Source organism: Tetrao urogallus, assembly GCF_951394365.1.
Source record: "Tetrao urogallus genome assembly, chromosome: Z".
In the NCBI taxonomy this organism is placed as follows: Eukaryota; Metazoa; Chordata; class Aves; order Galliformes; family Phasianidae; genus Tetrao; species Tetrao urogallus.
The window spans coordinates 17561968-17580742 of NC_136816.1; the positions used below are offsets into that span (position 1 = coordinate 17561968).

The 18775-nt window shown below is 35.7% G+C and overlaps 1 protein-coding gene across 1 annotated transcript in view; it reads right to left on the reverse strand.

Moving 5' to 3' along the window:
• The window catches only part of KIAA0825, a gene marked incomplete at its 3' end in the record, with an annotated part of 199344 nt that overhangs the window by 90275 nt on the left and 90294 nt on the right, over nt 1-18775 (reverse strand). The window contains exon 18 of the mRNA XM_079548645.1: nt 14799-14893. Within this exon, the coding sequence (XP_079404771.1) occupies nt 14799-14893 (95 nt within the window). The remainder of the gene's footprint in view (nt 1-14798; nt 14894-18775) is intronic.

The window sequence follows — 18775 nt, forward strand, 5'->3', positions numbered from 1 at the left end:
TCCAAAATTTTAAGACTTCAATGTCTGAAAAATCATGTAGAAGACCATTCTGGGAGTTGCTGAAAAGCACTTTAAAGACAACATGGTCACTGATCATAGCCAACTCAGGTTCAACAAGGGCAAGTGCTAGGTGCAATACCAGAGCTGAAGCTCTGCAGAGGATGACCTGGGGGCTCTGGTGAGTGAAAAGTTGGAAAATTTAACAAGAGCAAATGTCAGATTCTTCACCTGGGATAGAGTAATCCTGCATACGTTTTCAGACAAAGGGTGAGAAGTCACAGAGTGCCATTTGAGGAGGGCTGTACCCATTGTGCAGCATCCCTCCAGCATTGTGTGCAGGTTGCACGCTGCAATGTAAGAAGGACATAAAGTTATTAGACAGTGAAGGGTTTACAGGGCAAGGTGTGTGAGGAGTGGCTGTCGTTCCAGGATTCGCTCAGTCCAGAGCAGAGGAGCTGAGGGGAGCCTTCATGGTGGCTGCAGCTCCTCACAGGGAGCGGAGGGCAGCGCTGAGCTCTGCTGTGTGTGACAGCGACAGGGCCGAGGGGACGGCATGGAGCTGCGTCAGGGGAGGGCAGCTGGGGGTCAGGGAAAGGGGCTGCACCACAGGGCGGGGGGCACGGAACGGGATGCACAGGGCAGTGGGCACAGCACCAGTGCTGGAGTTCAAGGAGGGTTTGGACACTGCTTTCAGACACTGTGTTTGGGTGGTGTATGGAGCTGGGAGTTGAACTCCATGATCTTTGTGGGTCGCTTCCAACTTGTGATTCTACAAGGTTCTACAAATTTAAAATAATTTGTAAGGACATACAGACTTATATGTTTTATATATATTTTAACTAAGAAATTATGTTTTTTAAATAGAGCTTGAAAACCAATCGCAAAAAGAATTAAATTGATGAAATTGATAATTTTATGAAATTTATGAAATTTATCTGCACTTGTCAGGCCTCACCTGGAGTGCTGTGTCCAGTACTGGGCTCCCTGGTACAAAAAAGACAGGGATCTCCTGGAAAGAGTCCAGTGGAAGCCTCCAAAGATGATAAAGGGCCTGGAGCATCTCTCCTGTGCGAAAAGGGTGGGTCACCTGGATCTGTTCAGCATTTAGATAAGAAGACTCAGGGAGGATCTGAACAATGTCTATAAAAATCTAAGGTGTGGGGACACAGGGATGAGACTGGACTCTTTTCACTGGTGCATGGTGATAGGACAAGGGGAAATGGACACAAACTGAAGCATGGAAAGTTCTGCACAAATGCACAAATGCCCATGGAGGCTGTGGAGTCTCCTCCTCTGGAGACATTCAAGACTCGCCTGGATGCCTACCTTTGCAACCCGGTCTAGGGAGCCTGCTTTGGCAGGTGGATTGGACTCAATTATCTCTACAGGTTCCTTCCAGCCCCTACAATTCTATGATTCCGTGATTCTGTGAAAGATTTAAAAGATCGTGCAATAAGCAGATCAATAAAGTAAACAACAATTGGATACTATTTATATTAGAGTGACGTTATTGCACTACTATGAAATAAATAAAAGCACAATCTTGAGGGAATAAGTATCTCATAGTCTGTTAATTTAATAAAAATGCTTAACAAAAATTAGATATAAAACTATGAAAACTTTGTCACACTAAGCTTATTCTAGGCTCACCACCTTTCCTGGTTGATGAGAAACAGAAATAGATATGGTTAGCCAGGTGATTGTTTCTTGCTCAGAACACTATGGTCTGAAGCTGTTTAACTGGGGTTGATTAGTATCAAGTCAGTCTGTTTTGGGCACAATATTGGAAAATGATCTTTGAGCCAAATTTCAAAATATCTGAATGTCATATGGTTTGAAGCTTACAGAGAAGAACCTCTTCATGACACACAGAGAACAAGTGCCCAGGAAATTAATGCTCTTTTATTCAGCACTTGGGACACCATTAAAACGTTTGCAAATATTTGCAAATATATGTTTGCAATATTTGAAATTAGAAATTTCTAATTCTAATTCTAATTCTAATACTAATACTTCTAATACTAAGTCTACTACTTTCACTTTTGGAAGTGTATTTAATTTTACAGCCTCTGACAGCTGTTGTAATCACTCCTGTTTCCTGTAGTTGTCTCGTGTTTGGGATCCCATAGAATGCAGTTCTGTTACTGCTAATCTTCATTACGTGCAAGTAAATTTTAAGAGATGGTCAGCCGGATGAGAGATAGAAATATTCTGTTGGCAATGGCTATTTTTATTTAAAAGATGCACAATCTTGCATTTTTCATTTGTCTTTGCTTAGTGTAGATCCATGCCTCAATTAATATTGAGTAAAGCAGGGACTAGATCTAAAAAAAAACAAATGAGCTTGACTTTAGCCTGAGTATGATTTATTCTGAATAGGGACCTTATGTCTCTGTAAACACATTTAGGTGTTGTGGAAAAAGCAAATTGGTGATTTTCAACTTGTGGTTACAATATAAAACACATAGAAAACGGACACTTTAGCAAACATCATTTCACCTAATTAACTGAGTATATGCTTATCAGACATTCTGTGTTCAGCATGAAAGGACCCCTTGACCTCTGGATGAGCTCAAGATGCTATGCCTAATAAAAGCAATAAATAAACTGCGTCTGGACTACTGCAGAACTGTTTTCCCTCTGTGAATTGCAGCATCTTCAGTGCAGCAGAAACATCCAGAGAAGAATAACTTTTCTCACAAACAGGGACTAAAGAATATCTACCAGATCAGATTGACCTCTGCATGTGGGACAGTCACAGCATCTAAGAGCCAATGTGCAAAAAGGCATTAAGTAAGATCTTTAAAACTGTGTTTCTAAATTAATGAAATGTCATCTTGCATTAGAAATTGTGGCTTCTTTCTTTTCAAACACAATATTAACATACATTCATTTCCAAAGTCTTGTATTTAGCATTCAAATACAGTTCCTGCTTATTACTAAATTCTGAAAATACTGCATCCAGTTTTTTTCACACAACAATCATTTATCAACTATGAACTATGCAACAGAACAGCCAATTACCTTTATTCATTTTTACTCTAAGGTTAAGTACATTAAATGACATTTCTATAGAATGATCTGACAGTCACTCCATATGGAACAATAAATAATGTAATATCAAAAATATGAGATAAATTAAAGAAAAAAAACTTTTTAAGAGGTGCTACTACTTAACATTTTTAAATAATTCTTTTGTACTTGAAAAACAATAAGAAAATTGTTGATTTCTATATACAATTTAATGAGGTTTAATTATATATAATACAGGTGCTTTCAATTTTTATCCAAACGTGATGATAAATTGCCCACGTAATTATCCCAAAAGAAATCATTATACTTTTTTATTCCTAACTTCATCACACTCTAGTGGGAAGAGTTTGGTTACATTTAAATTCAGCTGTCACAGTCTTTATTAGTACAGTTGAAGAGATCATTTCTGTATTATGCAAAAGGTTAACTTTTTTGGAGGTATGTTTAATTACTGTGTTTAAGAAACAACAGAAAGTTAATGTGCAAAAATACAGACGGCCTATGGTCAAACTTGGAACAAAATAAAATTCTCTGCATTCTTAGTACAAGATTCTGTTTTAAAGTATCCTGTCATTGAATAGAAATTACAATTGTTTCTAAAATGTGTGACATGACAGCAATGCATACTTTAATAAGTCCTGCAATAACAAATAACATGGAGTAGCACAGTGTTGAGTAATCAAATAAAAATGTTACTTTGTAAAATCAAGTATATTGACTGAACTCCTACTGTTCCAGAGTCTGACTGCATCAGTAATTGTTATGAGCTGTAACTATGTTGAATAAGCTACCAGGATGTCCTCAGCTAAGAGCTTTTCCTAGTTCTTGGGTCAAAACTCCTCTCTCCTTTCAGAGTCCATCATGTAAAGGAGAAGAAACACCATGAACTGAAGTAGCACTGGTGGTGACCAGCAATTTAAGGACAGGCACTACTGATGTGCTTTCTTCAGGCCCAACTGCCCCCTTTGGGAGCATAGATTCATCTAACTTTTCAGCTATAGCTTCTGGTTCAAATAGGGAAATTTACTCAGACCAGTGACTTCTTTGTTATGTCAAGGTTTTGTGTAAAAATGTGATCACATAGAATGGAATTGGCCCTGTGGGTGGAGACTTGACCTGGAATTCTGTTGAGTTTGTTTCTGTTGCGTACAAGATGCTATGGTCACTGGAACCAGAATAGAAATGTTCTCTCAAAAGATGGCTTACTTTGGATACAAATGGATTGGCTTCAAATGTATAGGAACACCTGGCTGCTCACACCTGGAGCTCTGGCCAACCATGGAACAGATGTGTGACCTACTTCACATGTCTTGTTCACAAGAGCACAGAAGCTATTTCGCCAAGCACAAATGCCAGACCTAGAGGCCAAAAGTCCCTTGTTGTTCACGAGCTGTGTGGATGTGGCTCTGAGGGATATGGTTAGTGGACATGGCAGGGATGGATTGGTGGTTGGACTAGATGATCTTAATGGTCTTTTTCAACCTTTATGATTCTATGATATTCAAATGTCTGTTTACAGAGCTTTGTACATGCAAAAATATCATTTTCTATATACTTCATCAATAAATGCATTCTTTTCTTGTCTTTGGTGCACATCATGGTTTTTTGAGCCAGCAAGCATTACACTCTACCCAGTTCCATTGATTTAAACTCAATTAGATCAAAATAACTTTTTGATCTGGTGACTCAGACATAAAAGTGGTGAATGTGGATTGTAAATTAAAATTATACTCATATATGAAGTTCAAAACTAAGATATGCTAAGGAGGGAAACAGAAGATGGGACTGCTTCTATACATAAATTTCTCACCATGGACAAAAGTGGAACTTTCACTTCCAATTGTAAAGAAAGATTTTTATTATTCTGAATATCTGTATTTGGAAAAAGATGAGAATTTGAGACCAAGGAATTAGCAAATACAATAATCTAAGCAAATTCATACTCATTGCTTTTTGATAGAGTAAAATTAATTTTTATCTATAGGGAGCATTTCAATTTCATGATAATCTTGGGGAGAAAATGGGGAGCTGTAAGACCTCTGACTACACTTCCTTTAATTCCTGGAATCCACAGAGTTTAAGAACGATGTGAAAAAACTGTAGGGAGATTTCATTCTCTGGATTCTTATGATGGGTTTTTCCCATTAGTGTAGGTGAAAAATCCACTACTAGCTGATAGAAATTAGAAGATTTTTTTTTTTTTTTTTTCTCTTTAGACATTTCAGGACTTCCTCTCTACACTACAGCATAACTTAATATTTGTTCCAGATAATTTTTGTACCAGAGCAAAGAATTAGAAAACCATGAAGAAAATGGCCTTGCATTTATATGCAGAAAATTTATGAAATAATTTTTACACACGTTCAGCGTACACAATAATAATATAAATTTAAAACTGCAACCAAAACTATGCGCTTAAATGAGATTGTTATATTGAGCAGTGATGAAAACAATACCCTGTTTTTGTTTTAAAAAGCAGACAGTACTCCTCAGAAAACAACAATAAAACAAAACCTTAGAAGTCAATAACTAAAACATTACAGAGTTGTGTTCTTCAACTAAAAGAGGGAGAAAAAACTTTAAGAATATTTATAGATGTGCCTAGTTTAACAGTTTCATGTGTTGGATGTGACTTTCACAGTCCGTTGGCAGTCGGCAGGAAAGCCATCACACCTGTGACTTGGATGTTGATTAATGAGTCTTTCAAATCATTACTACCATCTGAAGAAGGGCTGTGGCCTTTCTAAGCTTCACTGGTTTATTCGCCTTCAACTGTCGCCCTACCAAGGTATCTTCCATAAAGAAAATCACACCTGGTTAAGGCTAATGAAAACCTCAATATGTCATTTTCTAGACAAGTCAAAAAGCATGTAAAACTAGACAAAAGATGTATTCAAGCAACATGAATGCAATTTTGTCATAACCTGTCAATCGAAAGACTAACATAAAAAAAGAAGATTTCTTCAATGACATTATCCAGCGTCAACTATTAGAATGACAATTCTGAATTCCCTCTTTGCTACATGATCCAAGATTCATAACGGCTTCCCACACTTTGCTTAATTTGGTTGTTAGGTCCCACCGAGAAGTTTACAGGAAAAAAAAAAAAAAAAGCAATGACAACAATAAACAATTTTCTGGGCCAGATTATCAGGCCACATGTTATTCAGAAAGTCCAAGATTATATTGCTTATGAAGGCTTTAAGCTTCCTACACAAGTCACCGTGCTTATTAATAAAAGATATTTCCATGTCTTCAAAACTGTGTCATGAACATAAAGCTTTCAGAGGTAGTTTAATTTTGGAGGCAATTACGTGTTTAGGACTTATCACCCTTTCTTAAGGAGTTAGCTGTTTAATTGAGGCCAGACAGAACAGAGGAGGTACATCCAGCTAGGCCATGTGAGAAAGCCAGTATACCGTTCTTGGAAAGAGAGTGGAAGATAGTAAGGGAGGAGTTATAGTTATGAAGATCTGTCACCTGCACAGTAGCAGCTACCAGTCCTTGCTACTTGCTTTGTTGTATGCACAGCAAATGTCTTAAGGTCAAGACAAGTTGTTCCCCGTCTCTTTCAGAGACTAGCCCATCAATTTCCTAAAAAGACTACAGGTAATTCAAATCAGCCAAATGATTTCTTACAAGTAAAGTTGAAACACCTCTCTTCTGTCGCCTGTGCACATCTACACTACCAATGGACTAGTTACTGTATGGTAGCTTTTATATCATAAAATTTAGTTATGAGAGGCTCAACTCTCGGCATTGCTACAAATTAATTATGCAGTGTTGAAGAAAGCTTAGAGAACTGGCTGCAGGACCAGATCTTCAATTTGTTCGATTTCAATATTAGCACTTTTCCCCTCTACCTTTTGTAAAATTACGATATCTCAACTTATTACAGTTCAGAAAATGAATTATTCTGTATTACCACCACTTTTCAAAAATCTCTGATGTAAAAGAAACAGAACAAATAAACAACAGGCCGGTGGGCAAAACACACTTTTGGACTGTTGGTTTTTGTTCTGTAACCTCTTCCTTTGTGTGAGCAGTGATAACTATAGATGAGTAGCTTAGTAACGTGTACTGTTTGTGTAATTCTGCATTTATTAATATGCATTTAGGGCTTCTGTAGACATTTATGATAACTGTATACCTAATAGAATGAAAACTGAGATCAGAAAGGCTCAGAAACAACAGATAAAAAAGTAAATATAATTATCTCTACTTAATATTCCTTACTTAACAACAGGACGTGAAACAGAGTTGAAAGGAAGGCAAATTATTTGCAGATGAAAGAATATTTTTAAGAAAAGTCAGCTAGGTCACAGGATGTCAGTCACCAGGTTAATCAGACAATTGCATAAAAAGTCATTCTTACAAGTGATCATATAGTATATAAAATTATCTATGAGGGCTGTTCTGAAAGTAATGCCTCTAATTTTATTATGTTGGTCCACAATATCAGAAGCAGATGCTTGTGGTATGGCAACAGAGGTTGAATCTTTCCACAAATGTTCCATTTTATTGTTGTGTGAGAGACGGCAGATGGCTCCGACACAACAGTGTCTGCCATGGAAGTTTGCATGAAGTAAAGATGTATCAATGAATTCTCCTAAGCAGAAAAAAAAATGGCACCCACTGACATTTACTGGTGCTTGCTATACATTTACAGAGACCAAACAGTGTATGTGAGCACTGTCAGACAGTGCATTTCAGCAGTAGCCACAGCAGCGTGAAAGACAAGCCATGTTCTGGACACCTATGCACATATGTCGCACCACAACACTGTATTCTGTAGCTGAGAAATTGATCTGTCAATAGTGTTGTTCTCTTTGTACCTGTTGTAGTTTCCATGGAAATAAGTAGGCAGCGCTACTTTCAGAGTGACCTACGTACTAATGAAGAAATGATATACACTTTTGAAGAAATTGATTAAATTTGAATCTTAACAATAAATGCATATTTTACAACACATTATTAACACTAATGCACTGCATTTACTTACAATTTTTTTCCATCAAAACATAAAGGAGAACACAAACTCACAAATGCCATCTAATTTCAATGGAGAAAGCAATATGCAGTGAAATAACCTCATAAAAATGGCTTGCATAATAGGCCTATGCTCTGGCAGATAGACAGTTCTTTACACAATTTTTAAAGCAAATGTGTATATGCAAACACATGTAACTCATTTTAAAATTTTCTTTGAGAGGCAAGTTTTGAACAACTGAAAGTATCAAGTTAAACTGAAGCTTATTGAAGCACTTTTATAGATGTTCCGTCAAAAAGAGCTATTGAGTACATACTTCTGTGTCCCAGGTATGCAAAGGCATAATAATAAAGTATTTCCACATATTAAAAAGGAGTTAATGTGAACTGGGATACATCAGTCCCTTTCTTTTTAGCATCTTTTTTTTTTTTTTTTTTTTTTTTTTTTTTTTTTTAATTGTGAATGTTGTTCAAGAATATTATTTTTTACACAGGATTCATCAACATGTCAGCAGGAGAGATAGACTGCTAGCAACAAGAAAGATCTAAGGCATACTACATATGGGATGTCTCAAATTCAGGTTCCCTTTCCTGCACAATTTGTGTTAAAAATGTATAAATAATACTGGTTGAAACTGCATTCAAACAGAATGTACAAAATATACTCTTTCCTTTTGCTCAGCAATGTGCATTCTGTCACCAATGCGTTAAAATTGCCATGCAGAGAATTAAACTATTTCTGACAGATTCTTTGAAGTCAGGGTATAGTTTCATTGGTCATATAAGGAGATAAGCAGATGGAGGATAATTTTTTGTGTTGATGGATGTGACGTATCTCTTCTTATTGACCAGCTCACTTGTCGAAAAAAATTCTTGCTTAGCCAAAAATCCCAGTGACTTTGTTTCCCCGTTTTTGATATAGCATTAGGTTCTAATCCTCACTGTGTCTGTGAACAACCAGGAGAAGTCCTAAAGACAATGAGACACTGTCTCTCATAGCCTTCCTTGCATTTTAGAAAGCTTGTACACATATGCATGATAAGGTCATCCATTATATTCTCACTGAGAGGTGGTAGTTTCTTCAGTATTAACGGCATCACAGTTCTTCACCAACACATTATTAATAGTTGACTTGTAGATATAAGACCAATACTGATTTCCAGTATCTAGCAATGCACATATATAAAGGAGCATCTCTTATTTAAAAGAAGGTTGGACTAACACATCCAAAAGTACACCAGACACAAGACTGGCATCCCCTGCCATGCAGATAGGGTGTCTGTCATGGCATCCTGCCAGTAACTCCTATTCCACCATTTGTTTCTGCTACAAAGAAAATTGTCAGAGAACTTGCTACCTTTTCATACTCTTGGTATCTTCATTCATTCTTCTGACTTGGGCTTGTGACAGTTGCGTAAAAATCTTTCACAACTTGCAAAGTGCATGCAAGTTCGCTGACATTCTCTTCAATTTCAAAACTACACAATAAATTTTCCCATGTGTTGATGAGCTGGATTTTAAAAGAGCATTTTCTGGATATCGAGATAATCAACAACACAATGAATATAAACATTTTCTATAAATAGTTCACCATATGGCTACCATTCTCAACAGATGGTGTCTGTGTATCCACTAGAATACACAAGAGTTAAGCAGATTTGCCCTGCAATCACACAAAATTCTGAACAAGGGTTTTTTCTTCATTTCAGTTTTATGAAGGTTAACCAGTGGTTTTATATATGCATATATATATGTGTGTGTGATTTTATCATCTAACCCTAGTGTGTGAAAAAATTGCCACAACTATATGGACAAAGTTGTTCATAAATGTCAAGTAAGTGGTTCTTTTTAAGTACAGTCAAAGTATTTTAAAAGGAAAAAAAAAATTGGTTTTCTTTATATCAGGATAGCAACCAAATATCAAGGAAACTTCACCTTGGTAAAAAAAAAAACAGTGTCACATGTAAATAGTACATGTAAATTTGTAATTTATCAGACAAAATGCAGTCTGGGCTACATTAAGAAAAACTGTAAAGTTTAAAGAACATGAGAATTTGTGCACCTTTGGCAAAAAAGATTACCACACAGCATACATATTTTACCTAAATTTAGTAGAAAATATATTCATTTTTGATAGTTTATCTCAAGCCAATCCATAAACAATTCCAGGTTTTCCACTCTGAAAAGTTGTTGGGTCATTGGGAATATTCATTCAAAAGAACACATGGCTGGATGTAAACCACTGAGTCTACCCTGTTTTTACTTAAAACTACTTATGTTCCTATCACTGTTCAAATGCTTTCTGGAGAACTGTTCTTGAGCTATACTGGTGTGTTGGAAATCTTTTAATCTGCAGTCTACACCATTTATTTCTCATGGCAGTTCTTATCCACCTGAACAAATACTGCTTTTAACTTGAATTAGACTTTTTATGCACTGGTTTCAGCTGGTTTCAGGGAGAAAATTTATTTTCTTCATGGTGCCTGGCATAGTTTTTTATCTGATGCATTTACAGTAAAACAATATATTCCCTATTTTTAAGTTCCTAGGCTTCTGATTCTTAGTATCTTAAGCCTGACCACTGTTGGCTTTGCCACAGACATGAATTCTTCTCTATTCCTGGAGCTGCCTGGAATGTTCCTCCTTGCACATTCACACTTAGACAAGCACATCACTACCATGAAATCGACATTCATAAGACCTGCATTGGTACCTACTGTTCCGTGGAACTTTCCTAACTGCAAAGGAGGGAATCCCCACAGTTCTCAGAATAGCAACTTACTGCAATACTGGGCAGTGGCTCCCTGTGATTCAATAAGTCCTAGGCTGCTTCTTATATTTATAGTGAGTGAAATGTAGGTATTTGCTACAGTAACACATCCAGTGAAGCTGAAAGTTCTGTAGAATAGCAGAAGTAAGTTACATCACAAAACCCAATCAAATATTATATTGTGCATATGTATTCTAACATCATACATGTTGGCTGAGATAATCCTCTGAAAAACAGAAAGTAAGTAGCAGACATCAGTATAAAGGAGAATACATGAACAAGAAGGTGAATTTACTGAAATGACCTGTGCATGAGTTGCTGCACTTGGTTCAGTTGTAACGGAGTTCTTTTTTTTTTCATATGATGAAAATGAATATGGTTTATATGATGCTGTGCTATCCATTTGTGTCTAAAATAGAACTAATATTCAACTAGCATTTTGACAATCATTCAACAAAGTGCTAAGGCTTTCTCTTTTTTCCCACTCTGCCTCCTCAGCAAGTAGGCACACAAGAAACTATGAGAGGTCAAGACCCCATTTGATCCCAAGAGGATAGGCCACACCCTATGGCACTGTGCTCAGCAAGGAAAGCTGGGGGAACAGATGAGAAAGGGGTATGATGTTCAGATCATGTTATTTGTCTGCTCGAGTACCCATTAAGTGCAATGAGCCCTGCTTACCTGGAATTGCCTAAACATCTGCCTGCTGGGAAGGAATGAAGGAGCTCCTATTTTGCTTTGCTTGTGTGCACAACTTTCATTTCACCTATTAAATTTGATCTAAATTTTGATCTAAACTCATCAGTATACTCACTTTGGTCCCTCCAATTCTCTTCCCCACCCCAACCTGCTGCAGAGGTGTGAGCAAGCGGCTGTGTGGATGCCTAGTTACTGGCCAAGGCAACCAGTACAGTCAATGAAGTATCTCCAAATGTTGCAGCGTCTACAGTGAAACTGCCAGACAGCTAATAAGAAAATATATTGATAGCTGATACAACAATCTGCACATATAGTTTCAATGTTAACTTAGCCAGGCAGTAACAATCTTTCCCTTATGAGCAGCACAATCATTAAAACTTGAAATATACATCAATTAAGTAGTAACAAAAAGTACATGGTCTTCTTGTCTCAATGAATGTATTAGACATAATTTGATGATGTAAGGATAATTTGATGATGTAAAACTGAACACCAAGATTTAATAAAGGAGCATGTATCTGCATGACTATGGAGGACATGCTTGAAAACTTCGTTAAATCAAATGCTATAAATAAGCTGAATGTTAATATGCTATCATTTTAAATATAACAATAAGTGTGTTTTAACTCTTACTCTCACAGCTAGAACTATATATAGAAATAATCAGATATAAAACTAGAAAGTGAATGAAGTTTTCTTTCTGTAAGTTTTTTTTTTTACAGTTTCAAAAGGTATAATTTTTTGTTTTGTTTTGTTTTCACCTAATGATCACCACTTAGTAATCACATGACAACATTAACAACACACAAATTTTCTGAACACTTACTCTGAAGTAAGTGTTGGATTTGATGGAATAAATTCATGCCCTCATATGGAGCCAACAGTAAGCAGTATACAACCATTCACTGTTTTTAACCAGTACTAAAAGCGTCTTACTTTCCCCTAACCACCAATCAATTAATTTGCCAACCACTCACTGGCTCTGGGACAATGCTCCCATAACCCCGTTCCACCTAACTCAGTCATTAACTAGGTTAGGGGAACATTTCCCTTGTAAATGAATCCCCTAAGCATTTTCAAACTTTTTTTTTTTTTTTTTTTTTTTTTTTTTTTTTTGTCCTCCCAGAAAAAAAAGAGAGCATACTTATTTTTCTTCATGTACAATATTTCTCTCTAAATATAAAAAGAAACAAACCTCATGAACCACTTTGAGCAGGTAAAGATATTCTGGTCTGCACAAAACTAACTGCTAAGGGAAAGCTTTGGCGTGTGTTACAGAAATGAATAATTATAGCAGTATGATGATTCCGACTCTTTTTAAGTACTGTCCTTCATTTTGTTTACCTCAGCAGAGAAAGGAAATAGTAAAAACAGGATGGATCCACCAGTCAAGATCAAACTAATTACACACCCACTTAGCCTGACCCTTAAGCCATGAGAATGAGTAAGACTGAAATCTGTGTAATTTTAAGGAGTGTGAAAGATCACCAAAAGATATGGCTTATGAGAGTCACTACAAAGCTTGTTTGAGTAACTACAAGACTAGCTAGAATTGGCCTATCTAGCTAGAAAACATGGGTAGACAAACTTCAGCTGTACTAAAAACTGTGCCATATAAATACAAGCTGTGTTAGAGATGGTGATCATTATGGTGGGTATCAGGACAAGCAGCTCTGCTTAAGGCTCACAATGGATTTAGATTATCTCTTGGGCTTTGAAGTGAGAGTTGTCTGAATAAAAAATCCATGAACTAATCATTAATCGCTTGCATAAGGTCACTTCTAGATGAGAATTTCCATATTATATAGATGGGCAGTGAATGGAGACATTTTCAAATCAGGAATGATGACAACAATTAGGGCAGTTATTAGAGGAAAAAAGAAAAGGAAAAAAAAAAGATGCAACGATAGAAGATACAATAAAAACACGAAATATGGAGAAGATGTATATAAACAACTTATTTCCTAAACTTGTACAGAGAAAAGTGGAATGTTTTCAAGACATCAGGGAAGACGAAGTGACCACAGAAAACGTTTCCTCTGCAACCACAGAGTTCTTTCTATTTGGTTCATATTGAGCACATCAACTTAAAAGAAGTATAATGAATATTTTCAGTCTAAGAATTTCTCTCTTTTAAAACGGCAAGCTAACTCATTTTTAAATGAAGAATAAATATTAGGGATCAGCTAACTATCACAGGAAGAAATATTACTGAATTGTCTCTGCCACTTAACATAAAAATGGCACTACTGGTACAAACCAAAAAGTTCATGTAGCCACATAATTTGCCTAGAAATGGATAACAGAGAACTGAATGACAAAAGGGAGAGCATGTTTTTGCCAGTGTTACTTCCTGTGCAACTGTATCAAAATTTAGAAAATAGTTTGGGTTAGGGAAGAACTCTTTATACTAAATTAAGAAGAGTGTATGTAAATGGAACAAATATTTTACATGTAAAATTGAGGTGCAGTTAAATGGTTAGGGCATTAAGTTCTAAAAATATATTGAAAATGTGGCAAAAAAAAAAACAACTGTAAGAACATTTTTTTGACCTGCAAATAACATACTTGAAATTGTCACTATAGTTTCTAAACAGACAAACAATTAACTTTAATAGACAAATAATATAATGGCACACAGATTCAGCATTACACTTTTTAGTTCAGAAGATATGTTTTCCAGTCCTCCCAAGGCTATACAGCAAATATTTAGAAAATATACCTATTTTGTCCTCCTGCAATTTTGTGCATTTAGCAAATTGATATTTTTGAATTTTATGAATATAAATTCTGCATTAAATAAATGCTTTATTTATGTTCGGGCATAGATTTTACAAGTAAAAAAAAACCTGCTCAATAATTTCCATTAGTTAAAATTTACTAGAGAAATACTTCATATTTCTAACTATGCTTTCTATACCCCCAGCTGAATTCAGAAGTCACTGCAGTATGAGCAAAAATCCCCAAAGTTCTGTGCTGAAATCTCCATGGGCAGTACGTCCCTAAAAACTTTTAAATTTGCTAGCTTCTTTTTAAAGCACTGTTTATGGTCAATACCAAAATAAATTCAAGAGTCAGCAAGAAATAAATAGTTGGGTCCTCAAAATAGAAATCACAAACTGTCTTTGTATGGAACAAACAGACACAAATATTACAAGCATTTCCATTTTAGAACTGCATATTCAAAAATAAACGTTAACAAAAATAATTTACTTCATAAATTTCACTGCTAAAATCTGTATGCATTGACCACTACAAAGTAAAGCAGACAAGTGGAAAGTGCAGTTAATTGCCAGAATCCCTTTACCTGTGTGCCAGCAGCACCCTGAAGGTCATCTGATTCAGTCCCAAACAACTTGACAGCAAGTCTGACCAATCCCAGTTCCATTCAGTAATGGTTGACTGTTGATACATGGCAAGAAGCTTTTGTTAGTTATTAATCAGTGTTAATATCATCAGTAAATTAAAGCTCCAGCTGTGACATAGTAACCATGAAGGAGGGGGGCCTAGAACAAGGGCTTAGACAGATGATATCAATCATGTCCACAGTAGAAGGTTTTTATTCCAGTAAGACAGCAAGTAATTTACAAATCCATTTGGGAATGTAACCATTATTTAGAAAAAGATACATCAATTTTTTGAACCGTTATTCTTCCAACTGTTAATGGCATTCTGCCCAACCACTTTGTCTGAAAGCTTGACTCTTTGTTTGAAAAGCAAAGTAATTGGCAACTTTTTATGTAACAGCAATTTATATTTTCTGCTATCGGCAAAAAGTTTGTAATGAAAAACATAGTGCAGTTAGTTACTTAGTTTCTAAGTGTAACCTATATCTTAATTAGAGAAGGATGGGTTTACCTGTTTATTTTTCTGTAAGGCACTCTGTTCACCAGATTTTTATTATAAACACACCAGTAAGTCTACACTTAGTCATACAATTACGTACTCTGTATTTAATAAATAAAAGTGATGTATAATGATAGTGGGTAGACAAAAGACCACACACAACATTCTTAAGTTTTTAAAATAGTAACTCCTGTTGCATAATATTAATTTTAGTTGTCAGCACTGATCAGCAAAGGAATCATTCAAAAATTATTACTGTAGTACCAAAATAGCACTGAGCAGTTTGAAAAAAAAAAAAGATGAAGTCAGTCATAACAATGAAAATACAGCTAAATAAAAAGACAGAAGTGTGCCATGTATATCTTTTTCTTCTTACAGAAGAACTTGGTTCTTCTGGGACAGCAATTCCTCCAGGTAGTCCCTCTCTCCTTCCTCTCATCTTAATTTTATCCCCTTGTTTCTTCTCATTTAATTTTCTCACTAAAGCTCATCTCTGGCATGCACTTAAAAGTACCTTTCAAAAAGAAGGGTGAAGTACAGTCAGAGAGGGAGACAAGACTATCTAAAGAAAGAATAATAAAGTGAAAGTGGAAAGTAAATGACAAAGTAACAGAATATCTGATAAACAAGAAATAGAATGATTCAAGGGAGAAAACAGTAGGAGAATTCAGGGGAGAAAACAAGCAATTGTTCAATATTCTACAATAAATCAGAAATAGAAAAACAAATATGGAGGGGATGCCTGTAAAGTCGAGAACAATAAAAAGGAGAAGCTGAATTGACAGTATTAACAGTCATAAAGACATTTAGGAAAGTTTATAAGCACATAGGAGATTTAAACTCAGTGTACCAGACTGATTTGTCCTGTGAAAAAGATACAGAATATAAAATAAAACCAAAAGAAATATAAAAACCAAAGAAATGAAACACCAATCAAACATGAAACCAAGCACAAAAATACTATACACTTTAGGAAAGGATAATTATTTCTTTAAAATATTTTCCTTTATTGCTACTGTTGAAGAGTTGTACAGGCTGGACTTAATCTTATTAGACAGTAGAGCAGCAGCACTGGCAGAGACTGAAGTGTCAGGACAAATTGATAAAATCAAGAGCAACAAGTTACTAGGACCAGATGGCGATTATTCAAAATTTTTGCAGGAATGTAAGAATGAAATAGCTGAATTGTTAACAGAAATGACACACTTCATAGAATCAGCTACTGAACTGAGGGTTGGAAGATAGGAAATTTACATATCTTTAATATAAATTGCAGTTGATCTCAAAATAGGAGTTCAGCGGCCTTTGTTTCAGGAACATTATAACTTGAAGAAATTATGATTAGGAAACTTGCCAAATATGGCATGTTGTGGATAAATTAGCAAAAATTTAGGACAGAAAAGTCAACCACCCTAAATAATGTACAGCAATTTTTACAGAGACTGAAAAGCAGCACATTAAATATTTGCTATAAATTATCTTTCAGAAAATTTTTGAAATGATTTTCTTCAAAAAAATCCTCTGCTGGGGAAGTGAAGAGTATTTACACTGTGCAGTATACCACAGTGTAATACAAGCATTCCTGGTCAGGACTCAGGTCTCACAGGAAGTATTGCCTATTCAAATTGGTCCTTCCGCAAGAAAAATAATTAAATGCAATATAGCTCACTGGCAAAAATATGCTGTGAAATCAGGATAGTTCCGAGACATGGAATTTACTGAGGAGCAAACATTATTTCCTGTACTGAAAATACACTGATTCACATTAGACTTAAAGAAAAATTGTCAGTTTTAAAGAAACTTATCAGTTTCATGGCAGTTGTCAACCACTAAGAATGAATGTAAGAAAACTTATATTCCATGAGAAAAATAATTGTTCATTGCCCAGAAAGGTGGTGGGTGCTCACTGGAAGCATTTGAGGTCAGGCTGGACAGGGCTCTAAGCAATCTGACCGAGTTATAGATGTCTCTGTTCATTGCAGGGGAGTTGGACTAGATGGCCTTTAATGATTCCTTCCAAATCAAATGATTCTATGATGCCAGATAAGTTCTCTGGTATCTTTTAAAGGCTGGGAATAGTCTTCACAAGGAACCAGACACTGAATTACACTGGCTCCTCCTTAATAAACTAAATCCCACACCACTAAATAAATGCACAATTTTGTAATAAAGGAAACTAAAGTACTTAATGATATTGTTAAGATCACAAAATATGCCCATTATTTTGAACAACAGGGTTGGCACATGGTGCTTTATAAAAGCTCTGTGATCTATTATACTTTTCTTAATTCTAAAACACTTTCCTGTATTCTGATAATAGATTTTATGCCAAAGGTTTATAAAAATGTAAAGCAATTTAATACAAACTATCCATTGTCATGCACTGACTAATAGAGCACTGCAAACCTGTCATGTAGCAGAAAAATTCTATGCTGAGTTGCCTCTACTTGAAGGTCTTAATCTAGCTTACTGTTAATGAATTGAGAATTGAGGCATGGTAAACTATTTTCAGAACTTCAGATGGGAGTAAAGTTACACCCTCTTGCATTCTGCCAAGCAAGCACTTGTAAGGAAAAGACACTTTAAAACATGTTCCTCTGGTGTGAGAAGCCTTGGGAAACTGGTACTAATCTCTTTTTTCAGGACATTACCAGTTTGATTGCGACATGACAGTGATTAAGCATTGATTAAACAAGTAGCAAAAAAAAAAAAAAAAAAAGGTAAAACATACATATTTTACTGCAATGAAGCTGGTGAAATAGTTCAAAATGGATACAATGCAAAAAGCAGATGATGCAATTTGAAAACAAAGTTGCTCTGGAAAATGGCATCTTTTGACCAAAAGTATGAAAAGTAATTGAATTTCATGCAGCTTTAATACATTTATTCTTAAATATTTGAAATTGTAGGGGAAGAATCAAAACTATGGATAATTGGTGAAGAAGCCTTGAGAAACTATGGTGAAAGAATTTTTAGTTGTCCAAACGCTTCCTGAAACTGCAATTCATTCTGTGAAACAATTAGTTATGTGGCTCTCTGGGAGAGATTTTGGCAACTAGATACATTCTCTTAAACTCTTATAAAATCAGGAAAGTGATTTCTATAGGTAATTTATAATCCTTTGCTTACCATTAGCATAGCTTATGCAAAACACAGAAATGCCTCCTTTCATGCCTTCTCCCCTCTCCCACTGACTCTGAGTTTTGAAAGTTTACATTAATGAACAGTAATTTACATTACTGTTCAACATTTCTGTGAAAGACTCATCAGGTAAGATTCTAGATATGCATTCGGCATACTGCCATGACTTCTCAAAGGACTAAGGCTAGCCCCATGTACCATTACACAGATATAATGGCATATCATTGCTACTAATAGGTTTTTCTACACTATACTGAGCCAACACAGAAAGTCTAAGTTTTAAATTGCTCTTATATG